The sequence below is a fragment of the Lepisosteus platostomus genome, chromosome 6, assembly GCF_059453375.1.
Source record: "Lepisosteus platostomus isolate fLepPlt1 chromosome 6, fLepPlt1.hap1, whole genome shotgun sequence".
In the NCBI taxonomy this organism is placed as follows: Eukaryota; Metazoa; Chordata; class Actinopteri; order Semionotiformes; family Lepisosteidae; genus Lepisosteus; species Lepisosteus platostomus.
This window is the reverse complement of record NC_142616.1, coordinates 13,463,467-13,477,618: the sequence shown is the minus strand read 5'-3', so window position 1 is coordinate 13,477,618 and position 14,152 is coordinate 13,463,467. Positions and strand designations below refer to the sequence as shown.

General features: G+C 44.1%; 1 protein-coding gene across 2 annotated transcripts in view; it reads right to left on the bottom strand.

Moving 5' to 3' along the window:
* Positions 1 to 654: 654 nt before the first annotated feature.
* Positions 655 to 14,152, bottom strand: part of LOC148660433 (E3 ubiquitin-protein ligase TRIM39-like) — a 182,698-nt gene continuing 169,200 nt past the window's right edge. The window contains exons 5-9 of one of the 2 annotated variants that reach the window (XM_088637799.1): positions 13,633 to 13,728; positions 13,098 to 13,331; positions 11,451 to 11,598; positions 10,736 to 10,762; positions 655 to 1,353 (exon numbers count right to left, since the gene is read on the bottom strand). In XM_088637799.1, the coding sequence (XP_088493925.1) occupies positions 809 to 1,353; positions 10,736 to 10,762; positions 11,451 to 11,598; positions 13,098 to 13,331; positions 13,633 to 13,728 (1,050 nt within the window). In that variant the 3' untranslated portion in view covers positions 655 to 808. Of the gene's footprint in view, positions 1,354 to 9,458; positions 10,763 to 11,450; positions 11,599 to 13,097; positions 13,332 to 13,632; positions 13,729 to 14,152 lie in introns of those variants that run through there. The other variant, XM_088637797.1, reaches the window with a different exon arrangement.

Below are 14,152 nucleotides of genomic sequence, written 5' to 3'. Positions count from 1 at the left end.
CAGGCGCAGGTTCCAGTGTGCTGGGTAAGATGATCTAGAAACGCTGGAGGCAGGAGCAGGACATACAAGTGGGGTTTGATACAGAAGGACAGGCGGACAGTTCGCGAGCAGCGCGCTGAAACAAGCCAGGCTCCCAGCTGGGAAACAGAGAGGGGAGGCTGATAACGGTGAGGAAACTAGGAGAAAACTAGGAGAAGGGTCCAAGAGGAACAAAAAGGAACATCAGGCTGATGAGCCGACGGCGATGAAAAACGAAAAGGAAATGAGGCAAAAAATGAGCAAGACAGAAAGGAAAAAGAGGGAAGAAGGAGGAAAAGGAATCGCTGTATCGCGACAGGGAATCAGAGCAGCAGAGAAGAGGGGAACGAGACACTCTCGTCTCGGAGAGAACCGAGCGCTCGCAGGGAGAAGGAGGCTCTGACCGCGGAGCACCGACACCGCGGTAAGAAGGAAGTCAATCCGGCTGCTGATTCACGGGACTGGGAACAGATCGGGTCTGGTGGGAAAGGTGGGATTCACCGAACGGCGACCCGATCCAGTTGGAGTGACGGGTCGGGAGCTCATGGGAAGGTTGCTGTTGCCAGGGGCAACCGCAGGACGCGAGTCGGACCCGAGCCAGGCAGGACAGTCGCTTGTGAAGAAAGACAACAGCTGTGACAGTATTTTACTGATTTACTGAAAGACATGATTAATGGTGAGACAATAGAAAATAGAGCAATAACATGGACTGAAAGCAGAACAGTTTGACACAAACGAGTAGAATAATTGTTTTCTCCAGGAGAGCCCCTCCCACAGGTATTGTGCTGATTCAGTCTGTGTGACTGACAGGACAGATGATCAGTGGGGCTGAGTTTGTACCTCCCTTATTGGTACAGGGGCTGAAGAGTGGAAAGAGTTTCTCAGTGAAGGAGGCAGTGAAGGTGTAGATATGAGACCTGTTGTCCACATTGTAAAAGGAGACCTGTCCCCCCTCATAGTCCACATACACCCCCACCTTCTGGGGCTTCTGGCTCAGGGGGAGGAGGACAGCAGGGCAAGAGTTTGCCTTGTACTCATTCGCTTTCCTCAGCCACATAGTCCAGTAACCATACTGGGGGCTCAGTGTGATCTTCCCCTTCCTGTTGATGGACTCTCTGGCGACTCCTAAATCCCACTCAGTCTTCTCCCCCACCTCCACCTCCCAGTAGTGTCTCCCTGAGGTGATCCCATCCTTTCCCAGGACACAGGGACAAGGATCAAATCTCTCTGGATTGTCAGGGAGATCTTGTCGTGTGTCTCCATGTCTCACTTGTTTCCCATCCTCAGACAGGATGAGATCAGGATGAGCTGTATTGGGGTCCAGAGTCACATCAGCTGTGGATCAGAGAGCAGACAGACAGGATGAAATGATCTGTATCTCAATCCTCTCTCAGATGAAAGTACAGATGCAGGTGTCTAGAGTGTGTATCAGGATTCACTCCAGCAGGAAGCTCACTGCAGTAAACTACAGTTCTGTTCAGTCTGCTGATTTCAGCTGGACTGGGCCTGCCTGTCCTGAGACACCCAGGGCATTCAGTGACAAAATAAAACTGAGTGATGGATTAATTAATCAAACCAAACCCGTTGTCTTCTTTTCCACTGTTCTGATACAGTTTGCACGTGATGCCTGCAGTCACAGGTTCACATCACTGGTTTGGGTTGAACTCGTCTGCAGTCACTGGTGCTTGTTTGTGTGCAGCAGGTAAAAATAAAGAAAACACTTCAGAAAGCGTCAGGATTGTGTGGCCAGCGTGTAGTGGACATTACAGTGTGGACAGGACTGGTCCAGATGCTCTGGATGTGTTCTGATATGACTGGAGAGACTGGGCAGGCGGACCTGTGGAAATGGGCTCTCCTGGGTTGGTCAGCACAGACAGGCCCAGCCTGGCTGAGATGAGCTGTGAGCGTGTGCAGAGCTCTCACACTGCGAGAGTCTGGCTCCTGTGGGAGAAAGTGTCTTTAAATCTGAAGGAGACCTGATGATCCACTGTGTGCAGATCACACGGCTGAGGGCATCTTTATACTGATTGACACATTATTTCACAAGAAGAAAAATAAGCAAACTGTCTTTTCATGGTTATTCTGGTTCCTCTCTATCAGTTAGATTGTAAAAGTCTCATTATGACAAAATTCTTAAAAGCTCGAAATTGCTGCCACTTCATTAACAATAACAGGGACCTGAATCTCACAGGCAGTAACTGCAAGCTTGTCTCCTCCTACACTGTCTTGGACGGGTCCCAATCCTACTGGGAGAGGGAGGAAGGAACTCAGGTGAACTGGCAGCCCAGTATGTGATCTCCTGTCACAGTCTGAGGAACAGTGAGTGTTTCTCCCAATAATGCTCCTTCTGTCTACAGTATATGTCAATATTTTAGAATATGTCTTTGTTGTAAATGTTTGTAATATGTCTGTAGCTTTTATTTTACTTTTATTTTTTGTTTTGTGTCATGTGAATTTCATTAATTTTATCTGCTTTGGCAACCCTTATTGTACCCATTGGTCATACTAATAAAGCACCTTGAATTGAATTGAGTAAAAAGGATCTGTTGTTTGTGTGTTAAGAGCTGTCTGTCAGTGTATTTAACTCTGTCACCTGAATTAAGGCTGAAGTTGTCTTTACACAAGACAGGGAACCCGAGAGAGAACAGACAAAGCTGGTGTGTGTCTTTTTTTCTTGTTCGTTACACACAAATCAGTGTAATACGTATGGAAACCTGAAAAACAGACATTGTGAGTCAGTTGTAACGAACTGACACAGCGCACTAACTGGAGCTCAGCCCCTGGTCAGCACACAGCTCCGTGTTAAACTAGCGCGCCAACTTCAGACCAAGAGCAACGAACTTGGCCGCTGAAATCAGTCCGCAGCTCCGAGCTGAACCTGCTCTCCACTGCAACGAGCCCAGAGTGAGAGCTGCTGCCCTCTAGAGGTGACTGGAGTACAGGACTGACTCCCAGCGCCTCTTCACATGGGGAGACAGCTCAGTGTGGGACAGGCGGAGCTCTGGATCACAGGAGAATAGAGGGGAAACAACACCGGCACTACGGCAGGAAGTCATGTGTCCGTCACTTGGAAAAGGATTGTAATGTTTAACTAAAACTGCTTTCCAGTGAAACCACATTCATTAATAATAAAGTTTATTGATGTGTTTATTCATAGGAATTATTTATTAAAAACTAATTTTATTGTTTCTATTAATGTATTTAATGTCTATTAATACAAGTAATTTATTAATAGTGAACTTTATTGTACATCTTTATTAGTAGCTGTATGTAAAATATTTTGTATGCAACAGTGTTTTTTCAGATATCCCAGGGAGTGAAGAGAACTGAAATTAAGAAAATATTTAAAACGTTTGAAAGTCTTAAATGTGTTTTGTCACATCTGGGTGTGAATTGAACAGATTTGTTATGTATTTGTTGTGATGAGTCTCTACAATTGTATTTCTTAAGGGAAAGCAGGGATATTCAGAAATTGGGGAAACAGATATTAAAGTTGTGTAATCAAATGTAAAGGTTAAAGAAATAAAAATACTGTAATCACCATCTTTTTAAAAGTGATGATTTGTGTCAGTTCTAGATGAAGGCAGTCTGCAGGAATGGTTGTAAGAGCTGATGGAAGGACATCTGTGGATATTACTGCACAGAATGATTTAACCTCAATAACTTTCCTTACTCGTTATGACATCAGTTTGCTGGACTAATAATTAATTTACCACCAGATCTCACTGTTTTCACTGTTTGTATTTGTTGAGCCATGTGTTGGTGATCCCGCTCTTCAAGGCTCAGCTGTGTGAGTCTGCAGGTGTGTGTTCATGCTGAAGATCACGATGGTCAGGTACAGTATAACTCCTACAGGCAGCGCCTGGCTCAGACAGACTACAGAAGGAGAGAACCTGGCAGTTCTGCTGCAGACCAGTGAAGAGAGCTTTCCCTGGATGGCCAGGTGAGAGGATGGAGTCACTGGTACTGAACTCCTCTGTGCAGAACCGTGCGTCTCGAGAGCAGTGCCAGCAGGAAATGCAGAGTGGCCCTCAAGCTAATAGCAGCGAGGGGCCACACCTCCTCCTGGGTACCAGTGCAACAGCTCCAGAGCAGCCGAGAGTTACCATGGAGATACAGCAGGGAGCCCAGAGTCTCCCCCTGAACCAGGAGACACTGACCCACGGTGCGAGGGAGCAGCATCCTGAAACTGAGGACAGGGGCTCGGCCTTCAAGACCACAACAAAATCAGACAAAATGGTGGAGGAGCTTTCTCAGCGCAGCAAAGAGGGACTGAGTGAGGCAGAGCAGGGACAACCAAGGACTCTGCTACGAGAGTTTGCAGATGTGTTTGCTGGAAGAGAGGAAGACTGTACTCGTACAAACGAAGCTCAGCGCACCATCGACACTGGCGAAGCAAGACCCATCTGCATCCCTCCCCCCGCCTGGCCATCCACAAGAGAGCCGAGGCAGAGGAAGCAGTCCGGGGTCTGACTGCAGCAGGGGAGATCGAGCCCTCTGACAGGCCCTGATCTCCCCCTGCAGAAGGACGCTTCACTGCTGGTCTGTACAGACTACAGGGACTCAACAACGTCACCAAGAAGGACTCTTGTCCCCTGAGCCACACTGACGAGGTGCTGGATTATGTCTCAGGGTAGCGCTGGTTCAGCTCTCTGGACCTGTACAGCAGCTACCGGCAAGTTGAGGTGCCCCAGAGGTCAGGCCAGAGACTGCCTTCTCCAGAGGTCAGGGGCTGTGGCAACACACGCTCCAGCCTTCTGGACTGTGCCCTGCCCAGCCAGCTCTGAGCGGCTGATGGGAAGGGAGCTCAGTGGCGTGCCCAGGTCAGAGTGCCCGGTGTGCCTGGATGACCCTCATTCTCCAGGTCCTGGACAAGTGAAGAAAGGTCAGGGACCTCATGAGGAGGACAGGTCTCAAGACACACTGAAGAAATGAATCTCCTACAGCATGAGACTCGTTTCCTGGGATCTTCTGAGCCAGAAGGGGTCTCCACAAGCCCTGAAGAGGAGCCACAGTAAACTCCTGGCCAGCCCGCCGGTCAGTTCAGGATGTGAGGAGTTTCATTGGACCGGCATCCTACTACTGCTGGTTTGACCCCTAGTTTGCTGACGTTACTGAACACCTTATATTTCTCACACATACAGATGCAGCCATTCAAAATGGGTGAGGTATTTCGCGGCATACCCCAGTGGGCGTGTCGCAGTATCACACGGTATCACGCAGTTAACGTGTGTCACGTGGTTAACTATCCGGCGTCGCCTTGTAAAACCGCCAGGGGGAGCTTAACCTTTCATGTACAGCATTTGAGCCTTTAATTTTGAACTGTGTATTACAGCATGTTAATCATCAGTCATTAAAATGTTGGTATATTTTATGAAAGCAAGATTGCTCAGTTGGACAAAAGTACACAACCTACCTTTATCAGAAATATTTATGCATCAAAGCCTTTACTGAAGATATTACTAATAGTATTAATAATGGATGACTTTGGACAAGCTGTATTCTCAAAGTATAATTTCTTTAGCACATTTGTACAAGCACTTGGAATCTGTCCAAGCCATACTTTGTCAGGCATTTTGTTTTACTTCAACGGGCATAAAAACTTCCTTGCTTTTAACAGGGCGTTTCATAATTTCTTACTACGAAAATGATTTAAAATGCGACACCTATCATTCAACTAGAGCTTAAAATAGCACAAGGATCCTCAAGAGCACAGCAAAGAGTGTATTAAAAGACACTTGTATTTATCAACGCTTTTTTTTCCGTATACCAGATTTTATGGAACCACTTCAGAAGGGTGTCAGCCAGTCAGATTCCAGGAATCGGCACTTAAAAGGAAAAATACACACCGGTATTCCATTTCTCCCTAACGATTTTAAGCATCGAAGTATTTAACTAGCATGTGAAATAGCGTGTGAAAAAGTGGTAGTTTTAAGCTTTTCTGCTAATATAATATGGAATCGCGTATCTAAAGAATTTAATAATGGTATTCGTGTGCTCCGATAGGGCTGTGTAGGGCTGTTTCGCCTGCCTGTTCATGCGAGCTGTCTTGTAGCCGACTGGTCTAGGTGCGTGACTACCACCTGGCAGGTTATGTGTTTGAATCCAGCTGGTGCTGGACTTTTCTTTTAACAAACATTTCTTCGAAAAAATAGAATAGCGATATTATGGACAATCAATTGACTTTTATATTTCAAAATATCGCAACATGATCGATATTTGCGATATTTTGAACATATCTTCCCTTCTGACAGCGGTTCCTGCTTCTATTGTGTGTGTGTGTGCAACAGAGTAAATTTTTATAGAGAAATGGAGGCTGGACAGTATGCGTTACAATATAAACATTTATATTGATTTAAATCGTGTTCTGATTTAAATCGCAAACGCGTGTTTAATTATATGTGTTTTTTAATCATAATCAGGCTAATGCAACATAAATTGATACAGTATCTTTGTCTTCTAAGTATCTTAATAAACTTTCAGCATAGCTTTCTACCCGTCAAGATTTATATTTCTTGGGATTTTGGGATCAAACGTGGAAGGATTAGATTATAATCGTTTTTATTTGTCAAATACGTGATTGTATTTCTGAATGTTATGTGACACATTCTACTACAGTAGTTCACTTCTTTAAATACATCGAATTAAGAAAGTTATGTGTAGCACTTTAGATCTTTTTTCTGAACCAGGGAAAATCTGATCATGTTCCTCTATAACAATAATAAAAAAGTTTATTTTACATATCGCCTTTAAAAGTGGCATCTCAAAGCAATACAGTAGATCGAAAAACAGTTAAAAGGGACCAAAGTAAAAACCAGACAATCGCTAACGCGTTTTCAATAAAATTCTTTTATTCATCCAGCAGAGAGAGACACACAAACCGATTTTCATTGACAAAATTGTTTTTTTTCAATTCCTCTTGTCTAACAGGAATGTTTTGTTTGTGGACAGACTGTTAGACTAGAGGAAAAGAGCGCCTCCTTCTACGAAGTGCTAGTTTAGTACTATAAAATACTATACTTTTTTAGTACTATATTTTTGTATTATATTCCCTATTAATCAAACTCTAAGAGTATGTATCGGCTTGTCAGTCGGGTCTTTTTTCTCTATTTGAATTGTCGTTTACACCTCGCACGACTTTAAAAGCTAGCAAGACAGGTTTCGATTCACATTAGCTGGCGAGCCTTGTTAACAAAAAAACTAATAATAATGTAACATGCCACTGTTTGTTCATGAACAAAGTTATACTAAGATTTCCTTAGATACGCGATTAAAAAATAAACGTTTCATATGTTGCTGTTGTGAATTCCTGTGGAGTGTATCTTATTAAGCTCTAAATTGCATTTTGAGCGCGGTTTTTGACTTTTTTTTATTGCATTTTGGGCGCGGACAGCACATACAAGGGTTAATGAACTGCGCCAAGAAATTTAAAATAGTATTCTTTAGGTGTGAGGGTAGGAGTGGACCGCAGCAGGCATAATCAGCAAACCAGGAAAACAAAGAACAGGACAGGTGAGATGTGTATCCAGAAAGTGAGTGATCAGAAAAAGAAAATGGTGCTACGCCCAGGTTTTCGACCCAATTCGACCCAAGAAAGCTGTGCTCAATGTATTTACGGCACTTAAAAGTAAAAGGAGATGCTTCATATTGCTTGACTAATTTTAAAAACTAAGTTATAAATTCAGACGCTCCCTCGGTGCCGCGCCGGGTGTAAATATCAAAATATACATTCCCAACACTAATTTTACCCATCTGTCATGCAAATAAAACACCTTGAATTGAATTGAATTGAGGGAGAGAGGGGGGGAGGGGGAGAGAGATAGCCAGGACTCAAGGCAAATAAGATACTTATGGGTACACAGGCATTCACTACAGCAACATATGAAACGTTTGCACGTAAAGTTAAGTTATTACTTGGTTTTCAAAGTGCAATGAAATACAATATTGTTGTTGTTGCTGTTCTGGTTGTTTTTATCCTGTAAAGCGTTTTGAGAAGCCACCTTTAAAGGCGATATATACTGTAAAACCGCTGATTCTTATGAAATGTGTTCCGCCGGGGATTCAAATTTTTATTTATTTATTTTTTAATCGCGTATCTAAGGAAATCTCAGTATTACTTTATTCATGAACAAACAGTGGCATGTTACATTATTATTAGTTTTTTTGTTAACAAGGCTCGCCAGCTAATGTGAATTGAAACCTGTCTTGCTAGCTTTTAAAGTCGTGCGAGGTGTAAACGACAATTCAAATAGAGAAAAAAGACCTGACTGACAAGCCGATACATACTCTTAGAGTTTGATTAATAGGGAATATAATACAAAAATATAGTACTAAAAAAGGTACTACCACTTTTAAAGGTGATATGTAAAATAAAGTTTTTTATTATTGTTATAGAGAAACATGATCAGATTTTCCCTGGTTCAGAAAAAAAGATCTTAAGTGCTACACATAAGTTTCTCAATTCAATGTATTTAAAGCAGTGAACTACTGTAGGTGTCACATAACATTCAGAAATACAATCACGTATTTGACAAATAAAAACGATTACAATCTAATCCTTCCACGTTTTATCCCAAAATCCCATGAAATATAAATCTTAACGGGTAGAAAGCTATACTGAAAGTTTATTAAGATAGAAGACAAAGATGCTGTATCAATTTATGTTGCATTAGCTGATTATGATTAAAAAACACATATAATTAAACACGCGTTTGCGATTTAAATCAGAACACGATTTAAATCAATATAAATGTTTATATTGTAACGCATACTTTCCAGCCTCCATTTCTCTATAAAAATTTACTTTGTTGCACACACACACATAATAGAAGCAGGAAGCAGAAGCAGGGACCGTTGTCAGAAGGGAAGAAGGTAACTATTCATTGTTATCAAAAATGACTTAGAATCGATCATGCTGCGATATTTTGAAATATAAAAGTCAATTGATTGTCCATAATATCGCTATTCTATTTTTTTGAAGAAATGTTTGTTAAAAGAAAAGTCCAGCACCAGCTGGATTCAAACACACAACTTGTGAGTTGTTAGGCAGGCATGCAGACCAGTCGGCTACAGGAAAACGCGCATGAACAGGGAGGCAAAACAGCCCTACACAGCCCTGTCGCAGTACACGAATATAATCATACCGTTATTAAATTCTTTAGATACACGATTCCATATTATATTCCCTATTAATCAAATTCTAAAAGTATGCTTGTTGACTCCGGTATCACGTTAGTTAAAGACTTCGAAGCTTAAAATGTTTAGGGAGAAATGGAATACTGATGTGTATTTTTTTCTTTAAAGTACCAAGACCAGCTATATACTGTATGTTTATGTTCCAAAATTAATATCGTTTATGGCCTTAACACGCGTTACAGTATGCTCCTATTCTTTTTATGCTCAGCTACTAAGATTTCCCTTCAGTGGTAAAATTCAATATCTACAACGGGCACAGTAAAGACGTTTACTGTAAGTCTTTCTACGACAGACCAACGGACCACGAGTGCCCCTGTCGGTCAACCAATCACGTACTGCGGTACCCCGCGTCATCTTGCGTCATGATATGCGACACCGCAACCAATTACATGCGGTACGTGTCTGTACCGCTCACTTTGAATGGCTGCATCTGTAGAGCAGCATCTTCCCTCTGGGGTGAAGACTGTCAATGTGCTTTTGAACAACAAGAGCTGTCCTTGCAGAGTCTCCAGTGCTGGCCCAGCTGGACCCAGAGAGCCCATTCAACCCAGACACAGATACCAGCAGTGATGGCGTCTCTACTTGAGCCAGGAGCTCAGCTGTGCTGAGAGAAACCACACACCCTGCTGCATGTTCACGAGAGGAGCTGCATACTGACCAGGGGAGGAGCTCAGAGTCAGCTGTCTTCAGGGAGGTGTGCCAGTGTTTAGGGATCCATAAGACTGGGAGACTCCAGTACATCCCCAGAGTGATGGGTTACTGCTTCAATCTGACACCTGCTACACAGCTCACTGCCGCCCACCAGAAGGACTGGGGCAGACACTCTAGACAGCTTGTTCCAGTCTCCCACCACTCTCTGTGTAAAGGTGTCTGTTCCAGAGCTCATCCTCCAGTGCCTGAGCCTGTGTGCCTGTGTCCAGTGTGGACTGGAGAGCAGTGGGTGTCCTTCAGTGGGACCGGCTGCTTCACTGTCACACCTCTTTCTGGAGGAGCAGAGGGACAGACATCCTGTCTCTCTCCCTCTTCTCTGCTCTCATTTCACCCTCTTCCTCCCTTAACAAGTCCTTCCTCTCCTCTTAGTCTCTCACAGTAGTGAATTTCGAGCTCCTGTCTCAGACTGTTGTGTTCAGTGTCTCGTGTGTCTGCAGGCTCCTAGTTGTCAGTATAGATTCTAGTTTACAGGTTTAACAGGATTACAATCCTCTGTTTCACAATGATGTAAAGGAGAACTGCAGTCCTGACACAGTGATGGGGTCTTCAATCTGTGTATTGGGGATCCCAAGACATGGGTCAGTGTTGGTGTCCCCACTGTGTGCCACAGTGTTGGGGTCCAATTCCTCATCAGTCCTGATAAGGACAAAGCCCATCTGTGGGACTTTGCTCACAACATTAAACACATCAGCTGTGTATAAAGCAGGAGTTACAACATCTCCTCCTGTTAGAGTAAGAGCCTGTATTGACCCCTGTGACCCTGCTGTGACCTTTGTAAATGACAAGTTCCTGTCAGTGACAACAGACTCACCTGCATGTTTGCGAAGCCTCTCAAACTCTGCAAACAGAGAGAAAGATGTTAGAGAGCTGAGAGCACATTCCTGCTGGAGTCTGGTCTCCAGGTGTGCAGTGTTGTGTGTTGTAGTGCTGTGCTGATCTCTCAGGCAGGACAGTAACACACAGGAGTGTGTTGTCTGGCCAGTGGAGCTGTGGGTCTGTAAGAGACACTGACAGCTCATCCAGCTGCACTGGAACAAACTACTGATCCTGAAGAAAACCCCACTAATCTGTCAGGAGATTATGATGGAAAAACACAGTCATGAGGATCTTGTGTCCAGATACAGTCAGGGGGAGGTGAGTAAAGTATAAATATGAATTTGAAGGTAAACATGATTACAATGTGCATCTATTATGAGTTAAATTATGACAAGATAAAATCTATAAATCAATTAATAACCATGATATGACAAATTGAAATAAAAACATCAAATAAATATAGTGTGAAAAAAAAAGTTCCTAACTGATACTTAAACACTTTAAGTTTTTTATTTTATTTTGTTGATACCAAGGAAAACTGAATATAAATATGATAAAATAAAACTTTGAATTTGAATTAAATGAAAAGCTAAACTTTAAATCAATTATGAACCATGAAATAAAAAACTTACATTTTCTAATTGACATTAAAACAGTGATTTTTTATTTTATTTTGTTGAATCAGTAAGGAAAGGGAGTGAAACACAAACCTTCCTCTGAGAGCCTCTTGACTTCCTCTCTGAGTCTGTCCTCCAGCTGACACACAGCCCTCCTCACAGCCCCCAGACAGAGATCAGGGTGAACAGGGATGTCAGACCAGTCCTTGGGGTGTGGAGGGGAGCACAGGGAGGGGAAACTCTACAGCAGGAGAGACTCAGAGTCATGGGGGGTCACAGCCCTCTAAGGCAATAAGTCACCTGTGAGTCTGAAACCTAGAGCCCAGTATAGATCACTAAGAGTCACACAGTGAGCTCTCTCTGCTCTCTGTAGATACTGTATCTGCTCTCTACAGTGTGTGCTGACCTGTAGGACTCTCTGCTCTCTGTAGATACTGTATCTGCTCTCTACAGTGTGTGCTGACCTGTAGGACTCTCTGCTCTCTGTAGATACTGTATCTGCTCTCTACAGTGTGTGCTGACCTGTAGGTCTCTCTGCTCTCTGTAGATACTGTATCTGCTCTCTACAGTGTGTGCTGACCTGTAGGACTCCCTGCTGTCTGTAGATACTGTATCTGCTCTCTACAGTGTGTGCTGACCTGTAGGTCTCTCTGCTCTCTGTAGATACTGTATCTGCTCTCTACAGTGTGTGCTGACCTGTAGGACTCTCTGCTCTCTGTAGATACTGTATCTGCTCTCTACAGTGTGTGCTGACCTGTAGGACTCTCTTCTCTCTGTAGATACTGTATCTGCTCTCTACAGTGTGTGCTGACCTGTAGGACTCTCTGCTCTCTGTAGATACTGTATCTGCTCTCTACAGTGTGTGCTGACCTGTAGGACTCTCTGCTCTCTGTAGATACTGTATCTGCTCTCTACAGTGTGTGCTGACCTGTAGGTCTCTCTGCTCTCTGTAGATACTGTATCTGCTCTCTACAGTGTGTGCTGACCTGTAGGACTCCCTGCTGTCTGTAGATACTGTATCTGCTCTCTACAGTGTGTGCTGACCTGTAGGTCTCTCTGCTCTCTGTAGATACTGTATCTGCTCTCTACAGTGTGTGCTGACCTGTAGGACTCTCTGCTCTCTGTAGATACTGTATCTGCTCTCTACAGTGTGTGCTGACCTGTAGGACTCTCTGCTCTCTGTAGATACTGTATCTGCTCTCTACAGTGTGTGCTGACCTGTAGGACTCTCTGCTCTCTGTAGATACTGTATCTGCTCTCTACAGTGTGTGCTGACCTGTAGGTCTCTCTGCTCTCTGTAGATACTGTATCTGCTCTCTACAGTGTGTGCTGACCTGTAGGACTCCCTGCTGTCTGTAGATACTGTATCTGCTCTCTACAGTGTGTGCTGACCTGTAGGTCTCTCTGCTCTCTGTAGATACTGTATCTGCTCTCTACAGTGTGTGCTGACCTGTAGGTCTCTCTGCTCTCTGTAGATACTGTATCTGCTCTCTACAGTGTGTGCTGACCTGTAGGACTCCCTGCTGTCTGTAGATACTGTATCTGCTCTCTACAGTGTGTGCTGACCTGTAGGTCTCTCTGCTCTCTGTAGATACTGTATCTGCTCTCTACAGTGTGTGCTGACCTGTAGGACTCTCTGCTCTCTGTAGATACTGTATCTGCTGTCTACAGTGTGTGCTGACCTGTAGGACTCTCTGCTCTCTGTAGATACTGTATCTGCTCTCTACAGTGGGTGCTGACCTGTAGGAAGTGGATGTGGTCCTCAGTGTGGGAGAGCTGCTCCAGCTCAGTGTTTCTCCTCTTGAGCTCAGTGATTTCCTGCTCCAGCTCTTTAATGATCCCTTCAGCCCTCCTCTCTGCTGCTCTCTGCTTCTCCTCTATCAGCTTGATGAGCTCAGCCTGGCTTCTCTCAATGGAGTTTCGAAGAGCAGTGAAGACCTGTAAACTGTCCTCCATCTCTCTCTGGGCACAGCTCTGAGGAGACACCAGCAGACTTCATGAGGTAACAAGAATGAATGAAATATTATTGAAATGTGAAAGTTAATAAATTAATTTATCTTTTCAATTAAAAAAAGCTTTACAACTAGGAAGGGAAACACTTCACACACTATGTCAGTCACTCCACACCTGGGTGACACACAGCATATACCAGTCTTTTAACTGGACAATGACTTTATCTTCCTAGTCTTCCTAAGTGTCCTCTCTCTGTGCAGAGAGCAGTGACCCCAGCACTGAGCCCTGCAGTACCCCACTCAGAAGGATTGACAGGACTCACTTTGCTGAGCTCCACTGCCTGTTTGATCTCCTCCACCTTCTTCAGTCTCTCCTGGATCATCTGTTGTACTTCTGCCTCAGTCTTCCTCAGCTGAGTCTGTGGACAAACAGGGGAACAGAGACACTGAAGTCACTGCTGCTGGTGCACTAACACTGCACAACAGGCTCACACACTGATACTGGACAACAGACTCTCACACTGACACTGGGCTGGTCAACAGACTCACACACTGACACTGGGCTGGTCAACAGACTCTCACACTGACACTGGGCTGGTCAACAGACTCTCACACTGACACTGGGCTGGTCAACAGACTCTCACACTGACACTGGGCTGGTCAACAGACTCTTACACTGACACTGGGCTGGTCAACAGATTCACACACTGACACTGGGCTGGTCAAATGACTCTAACACTGACACTGGACAAGTCGGGACTCTCACACTGATGCTGGGCTGGACAATGGCATCTCACACTGACATTGAGCTGGTCAAGAGACTCACACTGATACTGAGCTCGT